General features: G+C 43.2%; 2 protein-coding genes across 15 annotated transcripts in view; one reads left to right on the top strand and one right to left on the bottom strand.

Moving 5' to 3' along the window:
• ZC2HC1B (zinc finger C2HC-type containing 1B) overlaps nt 1–27307 on the top strand; it is an 82278-nt gene that overhangs the window by 29746 nt on the left and 25225 nt on the right. For 5 of the 7 annotated variants that reach the window (XR_006889661.1, XR_006889658.1, XR_006889659.1 and 2 more), the window contains exons 7-13: nt 2480–2619; nt 5738–5846; nt 11709–11793; nt 12251–12372; nt 13236–13523; nt 13620–13735; nt 26588–26717. Coding sequence is in view for 2 of the 7 variants with exons in the window: in XM_046668881.1 (XP_046524837.1) it covers nt 2480–2619; nt 5738–5846; nt 11709–11779 (320 nt within the window). In the remaining 5 variants the exon portion in view is untranslated. Of the gene's footprint in view, nt 1–2479; nt 2620–4816; nt 4916–5737; nt 5847–11708; nt 11794–12250; nt 12373–13235; nt 13524–13619; nt 13736–26587; nt 26718–27307 lie in introns of those variants that run through there. The other 2 variants (XM_046668881.1, XM_046668882.1) reach the window with 2 other exon arrangements.
• Nucleotides 14312–27307, bottom strand: part of PLAGL1 (PLAG1 like zinc finger 1) — a 73626-nt gene continuing 60630 nt past the window's right edge. For 5 of the 8 annotated variants that reach the window (XM_046668873.1, XM_046668874.1, XM_046668876.1 and 2 more), the window contains exons 6-7: nt 21615–22095; nt 14312–16672 (exon numbers count right to left, since the gene is read on the bottom strand). In XM_046668873.1, coding sequence (XP_046524829.1) covers nt 15433–16672; nt 21615–21766 — 1392 coding nt within the window. In that variant the 5' untranslated portion in view covers nt 21767–22095 and the 3' untranslated portion in view covers nt 14312–15432. The remainder of the gene's footprint in view (nt 16673–21614; nt 22096–27307) is intronic. The other 3 variants (XM_046668880.1, XM_046668879.1, XM_046668878.1) reach the window with 1 other exon arrangement.

The raw sequence follows: 27307 nt of genomic DNA, 5'->3' as shown, positions 1-27307 counted from the left end.
GATCTGGCCACCTTCCCCACAGTCCTTAGAAGAATCCATTTGCAGTCAGACTCTTTTTATCTATTGAAATAAATGGCACGTAGTGATTCCTATGACAGCCTTACTGATAGAGGGAGGAGGTGACTCAGATTGAGATGAGGGTAGAACATGTGACTCCATCATGCTGTGTTCAGATTATTGTTGCAGAAAAATGCTTTTTCCATTCTCAGAGTATTTGAAGTTCCCTCCTCTACTCCCTTAAGTCTGGGCTACGGGTCCCTCCTGTGGTCTCCACAGGACCCAGTGCTTCCTCCTTTCAAAACTTATCCCTTGGAATGGTAATTGTCTGCTTCTTTACCTGGTCTTGTGGTTATCTCTGAGATTTTTGTTGACAAGGAATACACTTCAGCTTTGCTGTCTCCATGGTGGCATGTGGTGCCAAACACACGAAGGGTGGCAATGAACAAGTGGGTTTAAGGAAGCAGTGCAGTGACTGCTATGATCATTGTCTTTGCTCTAACTGAGCAGAGTTTATGGTAGCAGCATTTCTGATACAAACCTTGACTTTTCAGCTGGTAAAACTGAAGAAATACCCACCAAACCAAGAATCAAATTCTAGATGGTTTTCTATAGCATTGTGAGTGAATTCTGCATGTTAATGGCACTTTCTATTTTACTGTTTATAAACAGTTTCAGTCCTGTTCAGGAGTTGGAAACAACCTTGCTGGGCCTGTTTCCTTATAGTAATAGTGTGTTCCACTCACCCTCCATGCCAAGCCCTAGCGTGGATGATCTTCGTGAACTTTCACAACAACCTGATGAAGTCAGTGGTATGTGGGTCCTGGGGAAGTTGAAACTTCAGGAGGTTGAGTAACATGCCCAAGTTCACACACACAGCAGGGGAAGAGCTCGGGCTCAAAACCAGCCAAGCAGGTGCAGAGCCTTCACCATTTCCCAATGCTGTCCCATTTTATTTTGTCCAAGGAATTTACCACTGTGGGAAAAATTTATATTAGAATGCTTAGTCCGTGATTGCAGAGACATTGTATCCTCAAGTATAAAACAGTGCCTGGGACATAACAGGTGTCCAATAAGTATGGAATTCATGACTAAGTATTGCCTTCCAGAGAGTGATGTGAAAGGTTAGGCTAAGTGCTAACCTTTTATGACATGCCAATTTCTTACATATTCCAGTTCTTACATTTTATGAGTATTCATTTTAGGAAATGATTTGTTCAAATAGAAAACTTCTCAAATGGCTTAAAAAGATGCTTTCAAAAAATTCTTAACTATGAAGACACACCTGCCTTAAATATCCATCCACACATACAGGAATTTTGACTATACGGTAACGCAAACTTCTGTATATATGGTTGGTGCTGTCTCAGATCCCTCCTGTGGGGGGAGTTATTCTCTTATGCCGCTCCTCTCCACCTTGTCATCTCTTAAAGGTGCCTAAAACAAATCAGAACAAAACAAAACGAAAGTAGCCCCCATGTCCCTGCTTGCTTTAGAGGGGTAGCTCCGACCTGGCTTTGCTATGACAAACATCTCCACGTTCTAGAAAGACCTTGGATCTTCCTCACTTCCCATTTCTCTTGCTATCTAGTCACAGGAGATGACAGCCTCATCAAGACAGCTGGCTGCTGCTCAGAACCACAGAGGACCATGCCCACAGAGCTGCCTGGGACGTCCTTACACTGGGAGCCCGTGCTGCTGCTCAAACCAGTTTCTTCTCACCCCTCCTCCTTCCCCTTCTCTTGTTGGAACCCCCACTTTTTCCCTTTTACTGCCTCTTTCCCGAACATATGATTTGCCTCCTCACTTAGGAGTTCAGTGGAAAAAAAATCTAGCACTGAGGAAGCAGTGTGCGTATTTCTGCCAGTGATGTTGGCTTCAAATCCCCTCCCTCACACCCACATTCTGAAACATCTTCCTCCCTTTGCAGCTCCACAACTCCTGTACGACCTTCTGTCTCACCCAGGACCACAACCTGGGCTTGCGAATCTTCTCTGCCCTTCAGTGTCATCAGTACTAACATTCTGTGGTTCTAGGATGGCTTTCTTTACATAAGGATTCACTAAACAGTTCATTTAATTGGGAAGTTCCTAAGTATAATCTGTTTCTAAAATATGAATCTGTTTTCTAAAAAACATATCATGTAAACATTTTAAGGGCACACTCTCAATTGAAATAAGCACGTAGGTAGTAAATTTTCCCCTGCCATGTCCTCTATTTGAACCCTTGCCTGCCTCCTGCTCTGGAATAGGCTGTCTCAGACCAGAGTTTGGGACCTCGTTCTTTCATGCTGGAGCAGAGTTCATATCCTATTTACTTCATTGCATCTAGTCCATTCCAGAGTTGGTTTGTTTTTTTTCCTGCTTTATCTCCCCAAATCCCCTGGCACATAGCTGTATATCCTAGTTGTAGGCCCTTCTAGTTGTGGCAAGGAGTTGTTTTTGAAATGTTAATTGCCTTTTGTTGTTATCTTTATATTCAGATTATATTCAGTGCCCATATTGTATGAGGAGATTTAATGAAACTGCAGCCAGTCAACATATTAATTTCTGCAAGGATCAGTCTTCTCGCCGAGTCTTTGATCCAGCCCAGACGGCAGCCAAGCTGGCATCCAGAGCTCAGGTGACTCACTCTCCCCAGGTCTTGGCTCTTATGCCCTTGCATGCCTGGGGCAAGCAGGTAGAATTTGCTGGGGAATGTAAATGACCCATCCTGAGAAATGTAAGGATCAAGAGAGCTGACCACTGTCACTCATCCTCGTGGGAGCTGGCTTCTTTTGAGACCTGCTTTCCAGCTAATAGCATCTTTGGGTGTTGTAGAAGAAATATTTCTATAAAACTTCTTAGGATGAAGACTTGAATATGTAAGTGGTGTTTCTATAATATTGTAAAATTCTGTCTATCCAAGGGTGTAGTTATCAGCCTTAACCACCCAGAAAAGAATGGTGAACCTGGCCTGAGTCAGGGAAACCATGTCAAGGAAGACCTGTCTACATGTCATAGGTCTGCTGCATAGAGCAGGGGACTTCAGCCTTTATGTAAAACCATAAAATCAGCCAGTTAAAGTGGATAAATGGAAGCAACTGTTATAAATAGGTACGAATAAGTAAAATGACAACTTGACCAAGAAGACAATAGATTTATAAAAACAGAACTGGAGCTGGCAAAGAGCTCCATACACGTCAAAAGTCCCAGAGATATAACTTACAGTTTAGCATAAAAATCATTAGTTTCAAAAAAATGGGTCAGACCCCCCCCCAAAAAAAATACTTAAGAGTATGAAACATGTTTAGAAAGATTTTCATGAAATCTGGTATCTAATGGGGGCGGCTCCCCCTCCAACAATAGCATTTCCCATGGTCTACGGGGTCTGAGCTCTGTCGTCAAATACATTAGACAGTTATTGAATATCTGCTCTCTATCAGACACTGTGCCAGGTGCTGCTCGGTGAAGAATCTGTAATTCGAAGGAGGACTTGGACTCAGGAGCAATGCAGTGTGAAGGGGTGACAGCTGACGTAGATAGGAGCACTGGAGGAGGAGGCCGCTGTGGTTCATCAGGGGCTTCAAAGAGGGTCAAACGTTTTCCGCTTAAATAGCAAATGGTTTCACCAGCCTAGAGTTGAAGTTCGGAGAAGATTATGCACAAAATGTCCAGCTTGTGACCTGAGAAGCCCAGCCTGTGAGGCTAAAGCATAGAGGCCTGTGGGAGAGTGACAGGATGGGACAGGCAAGGTGGACGGCAGATCTCGCAGGGCTTTAACTTGAGCTTGCTCAGAAAGGAGGAAAAGACAAATTAAGAGGATAGAGGCCGTAAAATCTGAGGCCAGCCAGCCTGAGGTACAATTGTCTCTTATAGGCCTCCGGTGTCATTCTGTAGGCAGTGTAGACTGGTTGAACAGTGTAGACTGGAGCGACATGGAATTGGTATTTTAGAAAGATAACCCTGGCAATTAGCGTTCAAGATGCACTGGCAGGAGACCAGTTAGGAGCCACTGCAACAGGGAAAGAATGAGGGCCCAGAGTAAGGGGACTAATGGAGTGTGTGTAGAGGGAGAATTTAAGAAATAATTGATGGGACTGAGAAGATGTTGGATATAGGGTAAAAGAGGATCAGGTTGAGAAGAAAGTTTTTTAGCTCCAGAGCCTAGACAGGTAATAAAACTATACATCCAGACAAAGGAACATAGGAGCGAGGGACTAGGTGTGTTGGTGGGGCAGGCAGGTGGTCATGATGACTATAGTTGTAGAGAGTCAGTCTTTACCCCTGAAATATCATGGGAAGCGGTGCAATGTAGAAAGAGCTCAGATTCTGCAATCAGTAGTCAGGGTTTGACTTTCGATTCTAGAATTTGTTATCTGCAGGCAAACTTCAACAAGTTACTTAGGTTCTTTGAGACTGTCTTTGGTCTGTGCCTGGCTGAGTTGTGGGAGGACTGCAGATAACACTCTAAGTCCAGTGCCTTGCCCACAGGGGCTCCTCTGCCTTCCTCCTTCCACCTTACTCTCTCTCTTTCCCCCTCTCTAGTCCCTTCCTGTTGGGAAGCACTGCAATTTGGGGGCATATGACAGCTTTGGGCTTGAATTCAGCTTAGCTTTGGAAAGGTTCTCTAATGCTACCTATACTTTCTAAAGCAGTAAAGGGCGCGTTACATTTCTTGAGTGGTTCTTCTAATCAGTTCACGAAGTCACTCGGCATTAGTGGGGCCAAGGGAGCAGCGGGAAGCAGCAGACGGAAGTGCTTTTTATGCCTGAAGAAGGCCAGCTGGCCGTCCTGAGTGTAACCAGTGACTTGGCCCTCTGCCTCTGCTTGCTTTCCAGAGCTGAGTGGTGACTGGGAACGCAGAAGGAAAGCGGCCTGCTCTCTGAGCTCGCTCACTGTGGAGTGCCTCTGAGCAGCCGTGCTCAGGCCCTCGCGCCAGCTTCCCCGCCTGAGCCTGGCCCAACAGCGGGGCTTATTCAGAGGAGGCACAGAAAAGGAGGGCTTGTTTCAGTGTCGAGGGGCTGCTAACAGCACAGTTCAAGTGTTTTTCCGTTTTAAACATAATCAACTTTAAAAATGTGTTATACCCTTAACCAGAAGAGACCAGTGTGGGCCTCTGAGAATAGCTTCCTTTCTTTGGATGGGGTTGAGCTGCCTGCTGTCATCTCCTTGCTGTCCTTACCCATGTGAGAATTCCTCCTTGGAGTAACAGGTTCTCTTTATCCCTTGGTTTCCATGGAAATGTTGGTGGGCTCAGTAGTGAGGTAAAAAAGAGCTCCTGAGGAACCTTTTGGTCCTTATTCTGTGTTAATGTAGCTATTCTGCTCCTGCTGCTCAGCAGGGAGGGGTGTGGCGTGGGGATGTTGGAATTCCATGTTTAAAACATTTGCTGCTTGCCAATGTCTGTTTTTCTTCTCTGTTCATGTATTTAAAAACAAAATCATCTTCAAGTGTAATGAAAAACTAAAATGTTCCATAACTATCCTTATTGACGTTAAGTGATTTCTTATGTCTCCATGCAACTGATTTTACAGGATTAACACATCACCACTCCCCTAAGGGCTTGATTATGGAATGAAAGCTCCAAAACCCAGATGGGGAGGACAGGACCAGGCTGACTAGGGTGCAGGGTGTGTGCATGCTCTTTCCTGGGTGCAGCAGGTCCCCAGGGATAACTCCAACCTGCTGCTGGTTAAGTGGAGACAGCTTCCCCTCCAGTGCACTCCCTGAGATTACAGAACTGCTTCCTCTCTCTGTAGGGCAGGGCTCAGACAGCTCCAAAGAAAGAACCGACCGTAACCAGTGCCGTGGGAGCTCTGCTACACAACAGGGCCCTGGAGGCCTCGAGTGTGGTCCCAACCAGGCCAGGTGAGTCGGAGTGAGCATCTCAGCTTCAAATGATGGGGTCACAGGGGACCACTGTTGGCTTGGGATTCATCAGCAGTTGGCAAAAGCTATGACTTCCGATGTTGCTTTTGGAGATAAAGATAACATGGGTTTGTTTGAGGTTAAAGCTTATCTGCCAAGAAGGAATATTTCTTAGTTTAATCACGATTAGATAACTGACAATATATATATAGTCAGATCTGATTACAGCAGCAGAGTCTAGCACAACCTTTTTTGGGTCTGGTAAGATTGAAAAGAAATTAAGAATGGGAGGTAACAGTTTGTCAGGTGTTGTCTTGAAAATAAGAGAAGAAAATGAAATTGCTCTCTTGAAGAGAGGTCTGTACTCCATGTTCATCACAGCATTTTTCAAATAGCCAGGATACAGAAACAGCCCGAGTGTCCATAGATGCATGAATGGATAGAGACGTGATGTACATGCACAATGGAATATTATTCAGCCATAAAAAAGAAGGAAATCCTGCCGTCTGTGGATGGCAACATGGATGGACATTGAGGACATTATGCTAAGTGAGAGAAGTCAGACAGAGAAAGACAAATACTGCATGATCTCACTTATATGTGGAACCTTAAAAAGTTGAACTCATAAAAGCAGAATAGAACAGTGGTTGCCGGGGCTGGGGGCTTGGGAGAAATGGAGAGATGATGGTCAATGTTCAAACTTCCAGTTAGAGGAGGCGTACGTTCTGGGGAGCTAAAGTACAGCACAGGGACTAGAGGTAACAATACTGTATCATATTCTTGGAAGTTGCTAAGAGAGTAAATCTTAAATGTTCTCACCACACACACACATGCACACATACACATTAACTATGTGAGGTGATGGATGTGTTAAATAACTTTATTGTGGTGATCAATTCACAGTATATATGTATATCACATCATCACATTGTACACCTTAAGCTTACACAATGTTATATCCAACTGTATCTCAGTGAGGCTGGAAAAGAAAGGGGAAGTGTTTCCTTCCTAGAACTAAATCATTTCTTCAAAGTAGCAGAGAGGGATAACCACCATTATAGGACTTACTGTGTGCTAGAACCATTTCTTTAATCCTCCCAGTAATCCTCCGAATGTTTTAACGTGCGGAAAGGGAGCCTGGCTGAGAGAGAATAAGTTACTTGTTCAGGGCACACAAGTGGTGAACAGCAGCGCTGGACTGGATCTCTGTTGTGCTAGCCCCTGTCCCTGAGCCGCATTAATGAACGGGGCGTTCTTCTTTATGAACTGCATGTGCCAAGAACACAACATGAATTAATTCGTGAGCCTATCGGCACCTCTCACGAGGAGTCTTATTTTGAAGGTACTGTTCAGACCCAGAGTAAGAACTGCCAGCCTCACAGCCCCTAAAGTAACAGCGTGAGAGAACTTTATTGTTAGTTTTTAAATTTCTCATGCGTTGCTCATCATGGGCTAAAAATTGAATTGATATTTTAAAATTTTTCCCACAGACCTTACACCCAAGTCATTAGTGTTTTCCTGATCTGTGAAAAGTTCACAGTGGGGTAGGTTTTAGTTTTCACTTAGGAAAAAAAAAATCAAATTAGATGTGTATTCATTTGGTAAAACTCTAACAAGCTTTTTCTAAAGTATATTGATTAGTGTCCTTCAGAAAAGACAAATTCTTTATATTATGGTTTCTTATTTTTTCAAAGAATATATTATAATGCTTCCCTTCCAGTGAAAAGCACTCTTTTAAGTTTGAGGTTAAAGTTCATTTGCCAAGCGGGAATGTTCCTTAATTCATCAGGATTAGATAACTGACAGTGTACAAAGTCAGATCCGAGGACAGCAGCAGAGTCTGGGACCTTCGTTCCCTCGTCTCGTAAACTCGGAAGGAGATTGAGGTGGGAGAAGACAGGGTGTCAAGTGTGATTTGAAAATAAGGGAAGAGTTTCCTTCCTTGAACTAAACAGTTTCTTTAAAAGAGAGCAAGGCATAAGTGAAAAGATCCTAAATCAGGACTCCGGAGTCTCGTGTCCCAGTACGTGACATTAAACAGAACGTTATAAAGACACCATTCTGATACATTGGAAAATAGATTAGTAGGCCAGTACATCTAAGCAAAATGGTATTCTGTTTGCTCTTGACTAGTTAATGGTGGCCTATAGCCACTGTGATGCTGCCAAGTAAAAGGCACAGCTCTTACTGTGGCCCGCACTGGGCTCTGTACCACCACCTAACCTCTCCTTCCACTGTCTCCTCTCCGTCCAGCTCCAGCAACCTCTGCCTTATTCCTGGAATGCGACAGACCTGCAGGCTGTTGGCTCAGGGCCTTTGTACTGGCTTCCCCCTCTGCTGAAAACCAAAATACTCCCCACTACTCTGCACTGCTCACTCCCTTCAGCTCTTTGCTAAGCGTCCTCTTCACAGTGAGGTCCCCAACCTCTGCGTTTAAAATCAATCAAGACCTCTATAATCCTCTTTGTAGTTTTTTAAATAGCATTTGTCACCATCTAATAGTCAATACATATTTGTTTGTCTCCTCCCCACCTCTCAAAAGAAGGAATGTGAGTTTTATGAAGGTGAGATCTAATTTGTGTGTATTTTATTGCAGTTAGAATTGCGCATGGCATGTACGAGGTGCTCAGTAAATACTTTTTGAATGAAATATATGAGAGACAGTGGGTGTCTTGATTCTAGAATTTCTCATTTAAATTATTGGCATATGAGTAGAATTGGCATGTGAATTAGCTTTAAGAGATAGCTTTTTGTTTTATTTCAGGCTTAAGATGCTTTTTCAATTTAATTTCTTGTTCTTTCCACTGACCTCACCTGCTTACATTTAAAAATAATGTCGCCAGGGTTAGTGTACCTTAAATTAGCCACATTTTTATTAAGAGCCATTCTGGAGAGGAAGCGGGAGTATATTGAGGGGAGGTGAATTCTCAAAAATGTTTAAGGCTTGGAGAACAGCACTGAGGGCCTCTAATGTGAACAGGCCCCCTGTGTGATTCGGATTCGCGCCTACTGTCTGTTGTTTTTGTTCTGGTCAGTATTAATCTATTTATAGCAGGGGGTCTTTTTAAAAATTGTTGATGTTGGGCTTTGCTCTTTCTCGATGGACAGTCAGTAGTTTAGGACGCTTGGTGTCCCTTGCCTTCCACATAAATCCTCTTATTGTCTTTCATCTGGCTGGTAGTTAACCCCTAAAACTCTGGCTTTCATTCTTCAACTCTTTTAAGTAAAGTTAGCATTGAGTCTCTCCCATGTATAACATTTTGTTCTGAATTCACAGTCAGAGGAGATACGTGTGTGTGAGTCACAATCCTTATCCCTCCCAGAGTCTTATAAGAAGATATGCATGTGCAGGAAAATCTCTGATACAACAGAGCATGTGATATTATGTAAAGCTGACACACAGCTGCCATGGATGTTCAAGAAGATTTGTTTATTCAACACATAGTTATTAAACATGGTTGTTTCTTGTGTCCATGGATTCTTAAAAGTCTAGGGGGAGAGGCGGTCAATAATTATATCTACTGTTTAACAGCCGGATGTGGAAGTCCTAAGGGAATGACAAGAAGGAGCTGGGCTTTGCCCAGGAGGCTTTCTGGGTAGGTGGCAGTCTGAGACAGGAAGCTTCGTGAGGTGAAGGACTGGGGATGGGCTTTCAGGGTGATCTGAAGATTGACCAGTGGAGGAAAGTTGCAGAAGGAATGAACAAAGCTATGAGAATGAGAATGCGGAGGACATACTCTGGAAACAATGGCCCGTTTGGCCAAAGCATCAAAAAGAGCTGGAGTGTGAACAGGAATCAAAGCTAGAATGGAAGGCTGGCCCTAGAGCAAGGAGGCCGTAGATGCTTGGTGAGGCGCCCAGACGGTGTCACTAATGCCCACACTGGTGTCACATCGTCAGGCACTCAAGTCTGTGTAAGTTAGGCAATTACGATGGCCTAGGAACTTTTCGTGTCTAGCCACTTTGTTAGCCTGCAAAAATTTCTTTTGAGAAAGAGCATTTAAAAAAATTATCATGTAAGAAATTAATGCTTATGGTAGAAAATATTGGAAAATGGACGAAAAGTATAAAGAAAATAAAAATCATCCATAATTCCACACTCTGACATGACTACTTTTAATATTGATATCATTTTCCATTTTTTCCTATTTACACTTCTTTTTGTTTGGTTTTTCTCTTATCTAAGTTAGGATCATAGTCTGGGTACATATCCTGATTTTTTCACTAACAAATTTTGAGCATTTCGCTATGGCAAAAGAGTTTCTTTAGAAACAGAATAATATCACAAGAATACAATGTGACTTATTTAACTATTTTCCTGATGTTGAGCAGGTAGATTGTTTATACTTTATTGCCATACTAAATAACTCCCTTTTTCATGGACAATAGTCCACACTTACTGGTACACACGTCTCAGCACCACATATATTAATCGTCGTTGACCCTCATTTAATCCTCACAGTAACACAAGGGGGCAAGCATACTGTTCATAGCCCTAGTTTACAGCTGAGGAAAGCATAGAGAGATAAAGCTTGTCACTTGATAGGAAACGGTAGAGCCAACCAAATCTCTGTCTGCTTTGGTAAAACTGGGTCAAAAAATAGAAACATTAAGGAGATAATTATATATTATATATGTAAATTTATTATATATATATTTTTATATATTAGGAAATTGTTTTAGAAAAAGGTATGGCTCTTCCTTCATTCCCACAAAGATTCAAATGTTCAGATGGGAAATGAGTTGATAGCCTGGTCAGCAAATACCTGCTGGTGGCTATTTTCTCAAGGGTTTTGATACAAGAGCGGTTGATTTCCTGGGCAGGTACCTCTGAGCAGCAGCTTCTCCAGTACCTTTATACAGAGAAGCTAAGTTCATAGGAAGATGTAGTTCTGGGTTCTAGAGCTGCGTGGCTTCATATCTTTAGTGAACTGCATTTTACAGCTTTGTTGGTGTGGACTCTGCTTTTATTTCTGGAGCCAGTGGCTTGGGTCAAGTTCAGCGTCTTCCCTGTGCTGGCATCCCCTCCTGTCCTAACTTCGGTGTGGAGCAAATGCAGTGACTGTTGAAGGGTCAGCTGGTGATTCTTTGGAAGACATAAAACATGTAGATCTTTGAGTAACACAAACACCGAAAGCTCTTTCTGTTCTCATGTCCTTTGATAGTTTGAGTCACGATTTCCTCGAGTTGTTTGGTTACTCTCCGTTCATAAAACACTGATTAGAAAGGAGGTCTCTAGGACAGAGGGAACTTATTCCTTTTTACAAAAAGTGATTTCTCTGAGAATCCTGTCCCATACCAAGTGATCCAAAGCAGACCATGGTATGCCATGCCTCTGCCTGTAAACTCCTACATCTCTGCACCTAACAGGGCCCCTGGACACAAGGGAAAAGAACTCTCTTTGTAGAATGAGTCCATCGCTATGTAAATAACCCCTGGGAGGGAAGGCAGCTCATGCTTCCATAAGGCTTCTCGAGCCTTTCTAGCATGAGAGCAGTCTGAGAATTGTGAAGACGTGAGATACTCGGGGTGCATGTTGAAGGTGGGGCAGTAGTGGGGAGGGATGTTGGGAGTCAGCTTGTGTAACTGGGGGCCACCTGAGGTGGTGGTCCAGAGGGCCATCCGTGCTAAGTGAAGGGCTGGCAGCAGAGGGGAGAAACCGCCGGAGACAATCCCTGTTTTCCTTATTATTTGGCCTGGGATAGAGACTGAGTATTTGTCTATAGCTACAAAACAAAACAAAACAAAACAAAAAGGAAGAACAGAGACTTTTGAGTCCAGTGAGAGGATTTCATAATCATTCCCTTTTTTCTTGCTGATGTTTGCTTTTACATAATAACAAATCTGTTCGTGTCTGCAAAGGATTAGCAGTGGACCCTGCTTCTGGAGCAAAATTGAGACAAGGATTTACTAAGTCTTCCAGAAAAGATTAACTCCTACAGGCCAGGTAAGAAAAAAAACTTAACGTCTAAGCCAGGTGTTGCTGATCATCTAATGTTCAAGATCAGTTAGTGAGCCTTTAGCAGAATGAATCTATAGCAGGCACACCAAAGAAAATGTGGGCAAACTCTGAGTTGGGTTAATAAAATGTACGCTCTTGAAACTTGCTCTTTTGTTAAACATGTAGTTTGAAAATGATACTCAGTCTTTGATTCTTGACTTAACGGACAAGCGAAATAAGTTCTCATTTTGAACTGGAGGGCTACTTCTCTTTTTTCCCAGCACATTCCCCCCAAAAGAGGACAATACCCTGAGATTGACACTGACTGGGATTGCTAGGAAGTTGGAGACTTTTTTGATATTGTGAATTGTTTGTTAAAAATTTTAAGAGGCCTATATTATTTAACATTCTCAGTTGGAAACAATGAAGTTCTAAAGTAAATGCCTGTTCTTCCTGCTCTCAGACTGGCTTCTTGAAACTCGTCAGCCTGCACGGCTGTGTACCCAGGAATGCCACCTAAGGGGAAGGAACAGTAGACGTCTGTTGACACGCCCATGATTCCTCTCAAGACATCACGTAGAACAAGTAAAAACTAGCTTCAAATTTTCTTCTTTACTCCCCTCAGAATTTTCAAGACAAAATCATTAAACAATACATCAACCTGAGTGATGATGCTTGATTTAAAGAATTACTTGGGGCCAGCCCAGTGCCCTAGTGGTTAAGTTTGGCGCACTCTGCTTTGGCAGCCCAGGTTCAGTTCCTGGGCACAGACTCACACCACTTGTCTGTCAGTGGCCATGCTGTGGCAGCAGCTCACATATAAAAAGAGGAAGGTTGGCAGCGGATGTCAGCTCAGGGCAAATCTTCCTCAGCAAAAATAAATAAATAAAGGATCACTTGAAGCTTTTTAATTGGACATTTAATTGGCTTTTAAAGAAATGTTGCTTTGATATTAGAAACTTTTAGTGAAACAGTGTTTGGAATACTAGCAGTATTTACTTAGTAGGAAACTTATTTTTTACCTAGATTCATGTTACATGATAGCTGTGAAATCCCAGCTTTGATATTTGCTTCTAATAAACATTAAACTATAATTAGTAACTACTTCTATTTTAAATGTCCACCTGTATGCCATGTAGAACCGTCTCACATATACCAGCACACACAGTAGGTTTTTGGGGAACACTGCAAAGGGAACAGGGAACAGGTTACAATAACTTTGCCACCCGGCGGGAAGGATGCTGTGTGGCCTCAGGCCATTTATTGATCATGGCCAAAGCAGAAGTCAACCATCCGTGTCACCACTGGTTTATATAGCTGTGTTGGGAAGTGGTGTCTCAACTGTTTTTTCTTTGTTATCTTAAGGGTTAATAAATTCTTTTTGTAGAGTCGTTTCTATTTAACTCATGCTTTTTAATCTAAGAATCTTTATTTTTTTCTACCCTCAGGGAATTTTCATTAGGAATTAAGCCATTTTTCCTGTCTAAATTTAAGGAGGAGAATCCCAAACTACTCCCATGTGTAGTGCAGCAAACACAACATCTGAAACTCCTGTGATCTGTTATTTTGGGGACTAAATGCTGTTTCATGCCAGGTAGATCAGGTGTGTTCTGGAGCTGACTGAAGAAGACTACACCATGTGGAAGTATCTGAAGTGGACCTTGGGAGGCTTTGGTTGAGGTGAACCACTACTCTCTCTCTCCTCTTGCTGTGGGAGATTTCCTTCCCTCGGAGAGGTAAGAAGGGATGTGGGGACTGACTGAGACATCCCAGAGCAGTGGATTCCTACTGATGAGGTAACCTATGTCCCTTTGTCTCATTTCTTCCCCCAGGTTAAACTGTAGTTTAACAGTCCACCATGTCAGCTCCACATGCACCAGTCCAGCCTCAGGGAGCTTGTCTGCCATCGTCCCGCCCTTTATGGTCATCAGCATCACTGTTAAGTGCGGTGAGCAGCTAGGGTTTCTCATATTTGGCTAATAGGCTTCTTTGATGGGCCAACAAACCTCAAGGCTTCCTTTTCTCTACCCACTCCCACCCTTTTTAGAGATGAAGCAAACAAAAATAAACAGGCTTGTCAGACTCAGGGGGACATACTTTCTGAAGGACTCCCAGTAAGGAACAAGCAAGTTTCTAATTTGTACTAGAAATTAATGGTAAACAGCATTGTAAAACTGGATCATGGTAGCCCAGGGTAGACAACCTCAGTAACCAGTATTCTGACCCATACATCTAGAAACAAATTACATAACCTTATGGAAGGGTTCCGAATGTCATATAGTAACTTTTAGGAATAAGTTCTTAGGGCTGGGAATTTAACTGAAGCATGTAAGCTTCTACCTTAAATCATAATTATTTTACTCAAAAACAGGTAGTTTCTAATAGATACTGAATAGAGGTCAGAATAGTAGTTTCTGTGTGGGAAGTAATGACCAGGAGAGGGCATGAGGGAGCCGGAAATGTTGTATATCTCCGTCTGGATGGTTACGCAGTGCAGGTGTACATAAAAATTAACCAAGCCGTATGCAGGATTTGTAGAGTTTATTATATGTAAGATATATATCTTCATATAGAAAGCCTCTAAACACAAAAGACAAAGCTTTAAAAAAAGGTTAGGTTTTATATTTGTAAAACTCATTAGATATCAAATTCAAGAGATAGAGTATAATTACATTGCAAAATGTTATCTTTTTGAATAAAACTAATATTGACTTAAATGATGAATTTTAAATGCGTTTATTGGTGATTAAAAATAATACTTAAGCAGAGTAGTATTTTAAGCCAGACAGAGCAAAGAAAATTGTTTTTTTAATATATATATATATTTAAATTCCAGTAATATTTTCTTAAATTCCTGTTAAAAATATAATCAGTATTAAAGTCAGCAAAATGCTTTTTTTGACTGACGCCTGGATTATTTTACCACTTAACCTGGTTACACAGTGATTTTTTTTTTTTTCTGTCAGATGTAACTGACAACCAGTTTAGTCTTTAAGATAAATGAAGTAAGTAATAACTCACATTGTAGCATCTTGTGGAAAATATTCAAACTACATTTAAAATGCTGTTTTAAAATGGAGACGTCTATTATTCCACAAGAAATTGTTTCTGTAAAACTACAGGTTGGCTACGGCAATAGTGACTAAACTACATCCAACCCTGAAGGTAGAAAAATCCCTGAAAAGAAATACACAGCCTAGTTATAGTATGCGGCACAAAGGGTATTCTCTTATTTGAAAAGTTCTTCCATTTCGGAGGAATCCACACCTTTCCGTAGGTCCCTTACTAGGCAGTGCCACACAAAGTTATTGAGTTAACATTATTATGATCATGGCTTATGATTGATTGATTAAATTCACTTTGACGAACACCTAGATATAGCAGCCCTCGTTTGGATGTTGGTTATGACAACAGTTGCAGTTCCATTAAGAATACTTGCTTGTCAAATTTGGTACAAAGCATGAACACTCAGGACAGATTGGCACAACACATGCAGTTCGAGAACTCTCTTATCTAAAGTCAGTCATCACTGAATAAGTCATATTCCCAGTCCTGCTTTCCAAATCTTTCCTTGTATGATAACTGATGTTTAAAATGCTTCTTAAAACATCTTTCAGGATATGACAAGTAGGCTTCAAAAACCAGTCATCTGAATGCATGATGGAAATGAGGCAGGATAGCCGAACCAGTGCCAGCCGGGAAAACATGGGGGATGGGAGGGAGGGGGAGCTGGCCCAGGCTCAGAGTGCTCATGGCTAGTGAGGGATCTTGTTGCTGCTGCCCCAGACAGCCTAACCGATGGGGCAGAGACTCCCCAGGCCCCAGGGTGAGAGTGCTATTCCCAAAGGCATTTTGGGTAGCAGGAGGGGGCAGCTGCCAGAAGCCCAACAGAGGGGAAATGTCCAAAGAGGCAGGTATTGTTAGGTTCACAGCATCTGCAGGTAGCTCCTTGGGCAGGTTTACTTTACCAGCACTTCCCTTAGCCAGATCAAAACCTGGGTTGAGCTTGTGAGGTGACTGAGGCTCTTGCAGAGGCAAGTCCTCAAGCAAATTAATATTGCAAAATCCTTTAGTATCTGCTTTGAGGGACAGGCTTGCAAGTGGGGAGTATGAGGTAGAACCGGTGTTGTACTTGTGATTCTGGAGGGGGGCGGGAGGAGAGCTGGGAGAGGCCACGGGGTGGAGGGGGAGCAGGGGCTCTGGCAGCGGTTGTACAGGCTGGGAGGTTTGCTCCGAGAGATTGTGGGTGTGGCTGTGTACCTCAGCTGGCAGGCTACTTGCAAGCCCGTTCTGTGCAGGAGCTCCTATAGGGAAAGGAGACAACGGGTCAGGCTTCAGCTGAAACTGGGGAGAGATGGAGTGGAAGGTGCTCAGAAGGTCTCCAGACCGCAGGCTCTCCTTCATCAGCTCCTGTGAGTGTGTCTTCTTGGTATGTCGTGTGAGGTGGTCTTTGCGCCCAAATCTCTGGGCACAGAACTGGCACAGGAAGTCCTTGCAGCCTGTGTGGACCACCAGGTGGCGCCGCACGTCCTTCCGGGTGTAGAAGCAGCGCTCGCAATGGTCGCACTGGTGCTTCTTCTCCTTGGTTCCAGTAGGGGGCTTCTCTTCAGCGTGGGCTTTGAGGTGGTCCAGCAGCACCTCTGTGCTCCCTAGCTCCAGGGCACAGACCCCGCAGGTCAGGTCGCCGCTGCTGGCCGCATGGAGGGCCAGGTGCCTCTTGTAGCCCAGCACGGTGTTGTACTTCTTCCCACACTCCTCACACCCAAAGGCCATTTTGTTGGGGTCATGAGTCTGGAGGTGGTTCTTTAGGTGGTCTTTCCGGTTGAAGGTCTTCTCACAGTGAGCACACTGGTGAGATTTCTGGGGTGAGTGGGTAGCCATGTGCCTAGGAGCAGAAGGGAACAATTTCACGAGAGACTCTGGTTTTTAAGAGCCGAAGAAAGGTGTAGAAACAACATTCAAATGTTAATAGTTTTCTCTAGGTGGCGGTGTAAGAGATCATTTTCAGTTTTAAAGTCATTTGCTATATTTTCCAGGTTCTACACATACATAAAACTTCATAATTAAAAAAAGGTGCTACTAAAGACTTAACGTCATTTTCACGACTGTAAAGAATATGCTTTGAGAACATATTTTCCTAATGTATACAAAGATTTCTAAACAAATATATCATGAAAAATATTTTCCAGGAAGGGGTTAAATGAGTATTCTATACTCTGAAAATTCCTGGATTTCCAAAAATGACCCAACTTGCCTTCTATACAGAACTCCATTACCCTCCAGTTTCAGGTTATTGTTCCTAATACAATTCCTAGTTGGTCTTTTTTGGTTTTATTTTAATGCAAACTGAAAATCACTGCATATTAACTGATAAATTAAAAAATTTATATTGTTCTAATTGCTAATACATTTGGATGTATTACTATCATTTTTATTTCCTGCCTTCTATTTAATGTTTTTCTTTACTTTTTTTTACTATTGGGTTGCCATACGCTCTTCTTTTCCCTTCTGCTGTAGGAAAGTTATATTGTTAATTCTATTGTTCCAATAAATAATCTTCAGTTTTTAGCATGTATACTTAAAGTCTAAAATTAACCAATATCTATTGTCTCACCCAAAATAAAACAAAGAATTTAGAAATAATCCTTTAATCCTGCTTGGTCTTATGGGCTGAGACAAAAAGTTCAGGCCATAGACATAACACTAAAAAGTCTATCCTTCACCTTGGAGAAAGCATCTAACTGGACCCAGAGTGCCAACCCCACCCCTGTGCTCCGAGCCTCATGCCTCCTGGGAGATCTTTATGCTCAAGTCTTGCTTTCCTCCATTTAACACTTTCTATCAACTGTCATCTCAGATGTGTGCAGCCCATCTCCATTTCTTCAAGATCCCTCTTAGATGCCTTCAAGTCACTTCCTAAAGGTCATTGGTAATTTCATTGGCAAAATTCCAAAGGTCTTTTCGTAGAAGGACAAAACTGCTATTCCTAACAGTAGTTCTAAGTTCTTCTTTAACACTGAGCTTCAGGGACAAGCCATTGTCATCGCAGTCAACCTGGAAATAGCTGTTTTTTATTTATAATTGTAAAGCACAAGTTAGTTCTGGAAAACCATCACAATTCCATTTTAATCCTAGGTCCTCTGAATTCCTAAAATCTAAACTGTTGGTTTTTTAAGACTCATTGAGATAAAGAAACCCTAAGTTGTCATCCTTAAAACTGTAAAAAGGCTCATTTTAATAACTAAATGTATCATATAAAACCCGAAGTCCTATATGTTAGTATTTTTTACAAAATAGCATCCTTAATTACAACTTGCGACTTGCAGGTGCAACACAGTTTGCTTCATGTCCCTCTTGTCAGTTAATTCTTTTAGGTGTTTAGTCTTTAGAGGCTAAAACTTGTCCTACTAACAGTTTAAATGCAACAGAGCTTGTGACTTTGGATACAAAAGAATTTCTAACAACTCATTCTATAAAAAAGATAGAATTTCTTTAAAGACAGTATAAGTCAAAGTGTATTAATCGCACCTTCACCCCCCCTTCTACCCTGTACTGTCCATTCCTGAGCCTTTTCCAGAGGTAGAATTGGTAAGGGGTCTACAGTAGCAGCTGTTCAGAAGATAGTGGTGGTTCTGACTAGGAGGCAGACTGGAAGCCAGTTCAAAAATATAAAGCTGATCTGAATCTAATTGTCATTTTCTTAAATATAAAGCAAAACCTCATTATCTCCTTCCTGTCTCCCTTAAGAAAAAGGTAGACTGCTACATGCAGGTAATAGAAAGAAAAGTAAGTTCCACCAGTTCCATCCAAGACACCAGAGCTTGGCACACAAAGGGACACACACAATGTGGTGAGCTCTGTGAGACAGGTCCAGTGTTGAGGAACAGGAGCCACTGCAACAGCTACTCGAGAGCCCCGAAATGATGCTGGTGTCTTCAAGTTCCAGAAACATTTGTCAGTTGCAGAAAGGGTTTGTAGAGTCTATTAGAGGGCAGAGAACTACGTTCTTAATACAACATATCCATAGATGCATCATCAGGAATAGGTGTGAGGACACTGATTTACAAACTTGGCATTTAAACAACTCTCTTTCCATTGGCTCCAGTACTAGTGAATAGGAAGACCCCACAGCCCTGTCCTGGATCTTCCGTTCTTGCCTCTCTCCCCTTTTCTCTTTCTGGAGGATCTTTATCTGCTTAGATTCCATTGATCACCCATGGGTAGATCAATGCCCAGATAACAACTTTGGACCTGGTGTTTCCCACCCCCTCTCCTGTCCTCTCCTGTCCTCGAGATGGGAAGGGCACAGGGCGGCACAACTAGTACATGAGCACTCTCACCACTTTTCATATTTCGGCGGCTCCCATCCCTCTGAGTTTCCTGACTCTGTCCTTGTCCTGGCATCCCATTCTTCTCTTTTTAAATTTATCCCTTTCTTACCAATCTAGAACAGGATCATCTTAGAGCTGAAATTACCTTCAACCACTTGTTTCCTTCCTTCAACTTCTCTTCTTACCTCACAACCCAGGAGACCACCAGATTCAGCCTGTCCTACAGTAAGCACCAAATACCACCATCTTTGGGTGTCACCAGGATCATGTCAATGATCTTAGAAGTCTTCAGGCGCAACTGCTTCCATTAAGACTTCCAACCAACCAGGACTTTGGCCTCCCTTGCCAAATCATCTTTTCTTGCCTCTGCTGTCTCCATCTAACTGCTTTCATTGTTCGCTGTAGGGGACTCATGTTCTCTTTCCCACTTAAGCAAGTTAGTTATTTGCTCCTTCAACCTCCGCTTATAAAATGGAGCTTATAGTGCAACTGAGGGAAGTGGGATGGAATCCCACCCTTTTTAAAAAACAGCAAAACCTAAAGCACCCTGCCATCTCACCACACTCTCTTCCTTCATGAGATCACTGCTTCAGGCCAGAGACAAGAAATGGTGGTGGCCGTGGCAGGGAAGGCGGTTCTTGCATAAGTACACTGCTTCCCTTTTCTGCCTCAGTTCACACCCTTAACTGAACAAGTTGTTTCCCCTGCTCAGAACTACGGCCTCCTAAATATCACTTAAGACATCATCTTCACTGTGGCTACCACAGTAATCCCACCTAATTCCTGTCACTCCAGTAATCTGTTAGCTCCACCGTCTTTTGCAAATATTCAGCTCCTACACGTACTTTGGTCTTTATCCACAGTTAGTTAGAGTAGCTTCACTGTGGCTTAACTGCAGCCAATGCTGCTTTCAGTGTTCGGGTAAGGAGAATGACTGGGTACACATCAGAAGCTTGTTGCAAAACAGGAAGCCTTCGCAACAGAATTGGTGCACACAGTAGGCACTCAATACTTATATTTTTGGCAGCTAGAGATTTGCCTGTGTACAGAACACATTTGAATTTTAAAATAGCTAAGCATTTATAGGCTGATTTTAAAAATCAGCTTATTAAACTACATTATCTATAATAGTGATATTTTTGAGGGCCAGGAGCATAATGAATATCTTTTTTCTCTTTCAAGTGCCTTCCTCCAAGGGTACTCCAAGATTTAGTAAGAATGTGGTCCATGTTAATACTCAGAAATCTTCTCTTGCTAAATTCTGACTCTCAGCTTTGCAGTTATAGGTGAGGAGTTTGAAATTTGAAGCCTTAAAGTTCATTTCATGAGGATTAGAGGCAAATGACACATTTCCCTTAACCAAGTATCAAAAGATATGTATGTTAGTGGGGCTTCTGCATGAGTAGCTCCGAGGGCACCGCGTACATAGTGTGCACAGCATCCGCTGTCAATCAGACTACTGCACAGCTTAGCAATTTGGTGTACGTTCTGTCATTTCCATGATATAAAAATCCTTTGGAGGCAGAAGCTATATCCCATATATTCACTTCCTTCATGGAAGTGAGGACCTAACAGACACTCAAGGACTAACTCAGATTAAATGTACTATTTTTTAAAAAAGGACTCATCTGTTAAGAATGGTTTTTATCCTTTGGCGTATCATGGATGCCTGTGGAAACCTGATTAAATGCACATGACATCTGTAGACCCAACAGAATCTACTTGTTAGCGTGGCTTTTAGACCCTGGTTGAGAAGCTGCTATGTTCCTCCTCTCCATCCTCACTGTCAAGACCTGGACAAGACCTCCGGATTTCACGCCTGGACTGTTACAACACATTTCACATCGGTCTACTTGCCTCTTCTCTCTTCTCCGAGTTACTACCAGCACCATCTTTCTAGCATTCTAATCAAAGCATGTTTCACTACGTAGACTCATTCGCTCAAACCAACCCTAAAGGGGACAGTGGATCAGGCCTGCTAGGAGCTGCTTCCTTCCTGCCTCAGCCGCTCCTCCGCCAGCACTACCTCTGTACCTGTGTGCTTTAAGGCCAAGGCTGAGGGCTGTCCCAGAACCTCTGCCCGCTCCTATTCATTCTCTATGTCCCGCTGGAGACTGTCCCTTTCTGAGAAGCCTTCCTCCCAGGTCCCCTCTCGCAGTAGAGAATGACTACCTCCACCTGCACAGCGCTATAAAGGCACTTAGATTGCCTTTTAGCTGTGTTTGCACGACTGTCTCCCGCCATGGGTCTCCTCATCTTTCTGTTCTTAGGCCTGGCATATTGTAGGAGCATAAGAAATATTTGTTTAAAGAATGAAGTGACGTTGCACAGTAAAGCTGTCACATAAAGCTACAGTAAGTCACTGGAGATAAACAGCTTTAAAGGCTGAAAGGCGTCCACACTCTGCGTCCCTTCTCCCCTACAGCGTTCGGTCTGAGACCAGCAGAGCCCTTGAAGGCCCCTGTGCAAGTTCACGCCTTTCCTGAGGCCTCTCACCTCATTAACTTATATCTGGAAATGAAGGCCTTGCCACAGTCTGGCTGCAAGCACTTGTACGGTCGCTCCCTGGAGTGAGAATAACTGTGGATCGTGAACTTCTCCAGGCTGAGAAATGTCTTGCCACATATTTGGCAGGGGAAGGTGGCCATGGGCTTTGCTTCTCACACCTTCCTTTTCAGATGCGCTGACCAAATGCTGTGCCATTTAAGCACAAATGTAAGGCTGGTCCTGAGCACATCAGCAGAGCGTGGCAGCTGCACTCCAGACCAGGGGAGAGGCGGCGGCGTGCGCCTGGGCCGAGTTCTACCCAGACATGGGCCTCTCGGTTACCACCAGCTTTGCTTCCTGCTTTCCCACATCCCAATTTATCTGCAGTCTCAGGCGGGGGGGAGAAGGGCTGAGGCACAGATGAGATGCCAGGAGCAGAAAGGTAATCTGCATCACTAGAGCCGGGGCATGTCCTGGACCACCAGACTGTCTGTGGAGAGAAGAGGAACAGTGTTCTCGCATTAGTCATTTGAAAACATTGCTTTTCCTCCCCCAGCAGTTCAGAATCCACTACCCAGGATTCCACATGCTCCTCTAAGCGGCTCTAATGCAGCCCAGTTCTCTGTCCTCCCTGTGTGCTTTAAGAGGTCCTTCTGCATATAAACCACCTGTCTGACGCATCTGAGCAGTCACGCACACGGTGTGTTGACGGTGGATGAAGCACTTTCCTTTGTAATGGAGACAGCAATTTCCACAGACTCAGTATTACCTACTTCAGACCACAATTCCAGGTTAGAGTGAGGCTCGACTGGCCGATTCAAAGGAAGAAAAATACCTGCCCTGTGTTCGAGTGTTTTACTGGTACAGAAACAGAAACCACCCCTGGCTATTCAAACCATGGGCTAGTCCTCCTCACTCACAACACAAGGTGTTTATCACACCTGTTTAAACTTCCAGGAGACGAGACAAAATCATTTGTATACATCTAAGTTAATTTGTTTGTAAGGTTACCATGCAGAAGGACCTGACCTATGATGTAAACAACACTCTTCAAAACTAGTTTACTTCATGCATGTCGTGCCTTTGGAGGGGACACAGAATAGTCCCACAGAAACCACCCTGATGGCTTGGGGTCAAGCTCAGGCCACCTACAAATGTGTAGGCTCCATCCTCCAGTAAACTTTTCTCCTACTCTCTTCCCCTTTCGCTGTCGGGGACATTCCTCATTGCCCAACCCTGAAGGCCCCACTACCTGTGGGTGGGCCACATCTAGGAGGTGGGCCTGCTGCCTCCTCAACCTCAACCTGTCTCAAACCCCAATTATGTCCACACCTTCCAACCCAGGCAAAGTCACCAAAACCAGGCTCTCTTTTTCTACCAATGCACCATCATCTGAGGAGCCTGCAGAGGCCGAGGCAGCATCGTGAACACCACAGTAAAACCCTGGCTAGCTGGAGTCCCGTGCTGTGCTAGACAGCAATTCTCAGGTGGTGGACGTGAACCTTTCAAGTGCCAGCACTTAAAACATCAGAGTCCTATCTGCTTCCATTCAACGCACTGGAGTCACTTCTGCGCCAGGCCAGCCTTTCCTGGACTCTGTCAAGTAAGTGGGGCACTGCTGGGAAGCTGACCGGCCACAGCAGGTCTTCAAGGGGTCTGCTTCCTGCAGTTCATTTATTGCCAAGTCTTTCGAGTTGCTCTCTATTGTTAAAAGTTAATTTTTACTTACCTTTTGAGTAGCTTTCAAATCAGAAAGCTGGAGTCCAGCTAGACAAGATTTATAACAGTTACAGCATTTTAAAGATAGTAGCACACAACACATGTATCTCAACAAACGTACATTCCTTTCCTCATGGGCAGAACCTGCAGCAAACGTCTCGTGTTCCTCGTCAACTAGCTCTGATGTTGTCAGTGTCTGGTCAGAGTTCACACGGAGCCAACACAGGCAGACACCCTGCACTGTCCTTTCCCACCTGCTGGGAACCTTCAGAGCTGACGTGTGCACTCTGACCTGAAGCTTCAGCCCTGAGCCAAAGCTGGGGACACTGGCGTTCTCAGCCAGCATCTTGGCACCAAACCTCCTTTCTGATGGCAGCACGCACATACCCTGTTTCTCTGTGACCAAGTACAATTAGAAATGAGCCCCCGTCCTCATTCTGTCCGAGCTCCTCTCCCACAACTCCTGGTTCCCTCAGTCATCCAGTTCAGGCCTGAGGCATCCCCAACAACCCTGGCCACAAACAAAATAATTCCTTCCAGGAATTCTCTCCTGTGTGGCCGAGTTTCTGCTGCCAGGTCTCATGATGTGTCCTACTTCTCATGCAGCCTGGTCTGGCCATAATACCGGCCCAGCTATAAAAGGCACAGAATTTATCATCATCATTAAATAGACTCATTCACTGCAAGTTTCTGTGTTCTTTCCAGGTCTATTAAAAAAAGATTAAGATGTATACACAATATGAAGTCTGAAATTCATCTTTTCCTTGTTTATAGCTGAACTCAAAATAGCCCTAGTCACTCGAGAGAAGGAGCTGGTTTGGTGGTGACGATTTTCTATTTCTCTCACCTACACCAACCTCTGCATGTACACTTTTATCAGCTTCTCTCAGTAAATTCATTCTCCCCAACTCTTGCTTTTTGCGGGATGACCAGTATGTCCAATAGAACTTTGTGTGATGATGGAAATGTCTTATATATGACGGCTATTGGACAATTACAGTGTGCCACTGAGAAACTGAAATTTTTGTTTTATTTAACTGGAAATAGCCACATGTGGCTTGTGGCTGCTATACTGGACAGCCAGAGAGACTCTTGGTTCCACTGTCAAAAGGGTTTGTAAAGGCAAGGCTGTGCTCTTCTTCAGACACAACCCTGCGGCTGATTCACCCTCTGGTGTAATCTTTGAAGCACGGGGGCAATTTGTGTGGCTCTATTCACTCGTTCTGTGAATGCAGCAGAAAGCTCCCCCAGTTCAACTTCTAGCTTGCCCACGGGTTAGCTATGTCCTGAGTTTCCGTTTCCTCATCTAACATCCACCTGAGGCATGGAAACAGGCTGTTGGGGAAACCAACAGAAACAAGATGGATCTGAAAGCATGTTGTCATCCAACACCACACCAAACAAATATATTTATGAAACACGCAGATTAGAAGTAAAAACCATCAGTGGCACACTGGCACGTGGTTCTAACCACTCAGCTGTGGATATAAGGGGAAAAGACACACGTTCTCTCCCTATATATAATACAGCGTCTGTTATTCCTACTGGGAGGAACCAGGAGTCTGGACAACACACACGCTCACATACACAGAAAGGACACACGAGGTGGCAAGTAAAAAGCCTACATTCGTTGTTTCTAAACAAATATCAACCTTGACTGACTGCTTACCAACACACCAAGAATGAAGGGAAAAATAAGATCTGGTCAATTAATACAAAAGTGCCTGCCCTGTAGCACTGAATAGTTTTCCCAGATCCACTGTCCAGCCACTTCTCTAGAGTCAGAAGTCCAACAGGCATCTTTATCGCCTACATTTCCCCAGGCCTGCAAAGATGGCAGGCATCTTCAGGGAATTTTAGACAAGTTTTACTTGAACGTGAGACATCTCCTCCAACTCTTTGTTCCCCATTGAACTTTCTCTCAAAGAACAAAAAAAGTTAAATGACTTCAACACTTTTATACTTATTTCATGAATGTCTTTTCCCAGGACTTTATCTTTTTGAGTTTTAGGTCTGTGTGTTAAATACACCTAGCCCAACACTAAGGGGTCCTCAAATGTTGAACTGAATTAATCATGTGACAAGGAACATTCTTTAATTTCCTCTTTTTAGTGATGAATTCAAATTCACAAATAGTGATAACATTTCATTTGCCATAACTGTGTATTTCATTAATTGGACCTTCAAATATAAATAATTACACTGTTTTCATGATAGAATCACAAACTTCTATAAAAATAGTCTTTCCCAACAGACTATAAATTCATTATGGCTGAGGATCAAAGCTCAGCTATTTTTAAAAAATAAACTGCGTGGATAATACAACGTCTCCCATCATCATGTACTTGACCAGCACTGGCTGGCTGCTGCTGATTCCAATCTTTGGTTGAAACCTGATGCGCTTTCTGGCCACATCCTTAAAACAGGCTTGTGATTAACTTTCTATTATCTGGCAAACCACCAACAATCCTAACAGCGAACTGACAAAGGGATGGTCCTGACGATAATCAGTCTCTTCTGTGACTTGACATACAGATTGCATCTGAGTCTTCAATACGGTGACATTTCAACACCTGTCACCCTGGAAAGACAGTAAGTCTTCCCCCAAAACATCTCAGGACCTAATTCTCAATCCCCTTGATTCTAAAAATACTGAGTGAGTGATACAGATCTGCCAGTATGCCAAAGAAGGCTTGTGCCATCTGCTTCATTCTGTTCATGCTGATTATTTTAGGGATAAGAGAGGATCAGATTGGAATAAGAACATATATATATGGCAACAGCCAGGAAGGGCTGTGTTCCCTGAGGGCCGGTGGTATATGATGGTAGAGAAGTTGGAGCACAAGTGTAGTTCCAGGACGTCCCCAATGCTGCGTAACACAATCATCTAATGGGGGACAAGTGTCTTACAACATTCTCAAAATAAACTATGACTTCTGACTTCTATTTCCATTGTCCCCAGGGACACAATGCAAGGCCCATTTCTGAGAGGAAATTGAATTTCCATTTTTAGTCTTCCGACATGGGTACTTCAGTTCTTTTTTTGACTCCATTCATCACCACTCCTTGTGGGTAAGAAGGTTCTACTGCCAGCGTTTCCCTTTCTCTCATACTCCCAAACCCTGGCATGGTTTTCATATGAATGTGTTAAGGCCAATTTAAAAAGGGCCTCTAACGAGGTTCTCTTTCTTCTCTTACTCACACTAGAAAACAGCCAATCCTGGAGCGGGGTAGGTGGAAATTCATTGCTTATTTTGCTCTAGGAGGCTTCCAGAGAGGGTGCTTCCCTCAGTATCAGTGCTTTGAAGGACTTTGGTAGCAAGTCTCTATCATCAATGAAAAACTATACAGAAACATCAGCGGGAGAAAGAAGATGATACTCAGAACCCTCAGGTAGTTGTAACTGCTTATTTTTCATTATGCACGTGTGTTGTAAAATTTGTTCAGTGTTGTAAAATTTGTTCGGTGTTGTATCTGAGCAAGTACGATGTTAGGAGAGTTGGGGCTTGTTATACGTCTAAACAGCAAAATAGGTGCTCATGGGGCTGGACTCACTTGGTTGATGACAGATACGAGGCCTTGAGGAGCACCTTATCAGAGGGCTATGGCTGGGTTTGCAGCCTTAACTTAGAGCAGGGGCTCATAAGTGGGGCCTACGGCTGTCAGTTCTCTGAAATTCTGTGCAAAATTAGGAGGCATTGTGTACTGGAGTTCTTATGGGGAGCGGGGCCATAGCTTTCTTCGGATTTTCTCAGGTCCTAGATTCAACCATGTTAAAGGACACTGACCTTAGATGAAAAAAGAGACAATCCCTCTTGGTGCCATTAATCTGGTTTGACTCTTCACAAAGTCACTGGTATTTCCTAAGCCATGGGCCATATATTTTGTGCCTCAATCACTGCATTTTATCAGGTTAAAGTAAAAAAAAAAAAAAAAAAGGTTCTATAATGATATTCTTCTGAAATTCAAGCAGTAAACAACTT

The sequence above is a fragment of the Equus quagga genome, chromosome 8 (genome assembly GCF_021613505.1).
Source record: "Equus quagga isolate Etosha38 chromosome 8, UCLA_HA_Equagga_1.0, whole genome shotgun sequence".
NCBI lineage: Eukaryota > Metazoa > Chordata > Mammalia > Perissodactyla > Equidae > Equus > Equus quagga.
This window is presented reverse-complemented; position numbering and strand designations above follow the sequence as displayed.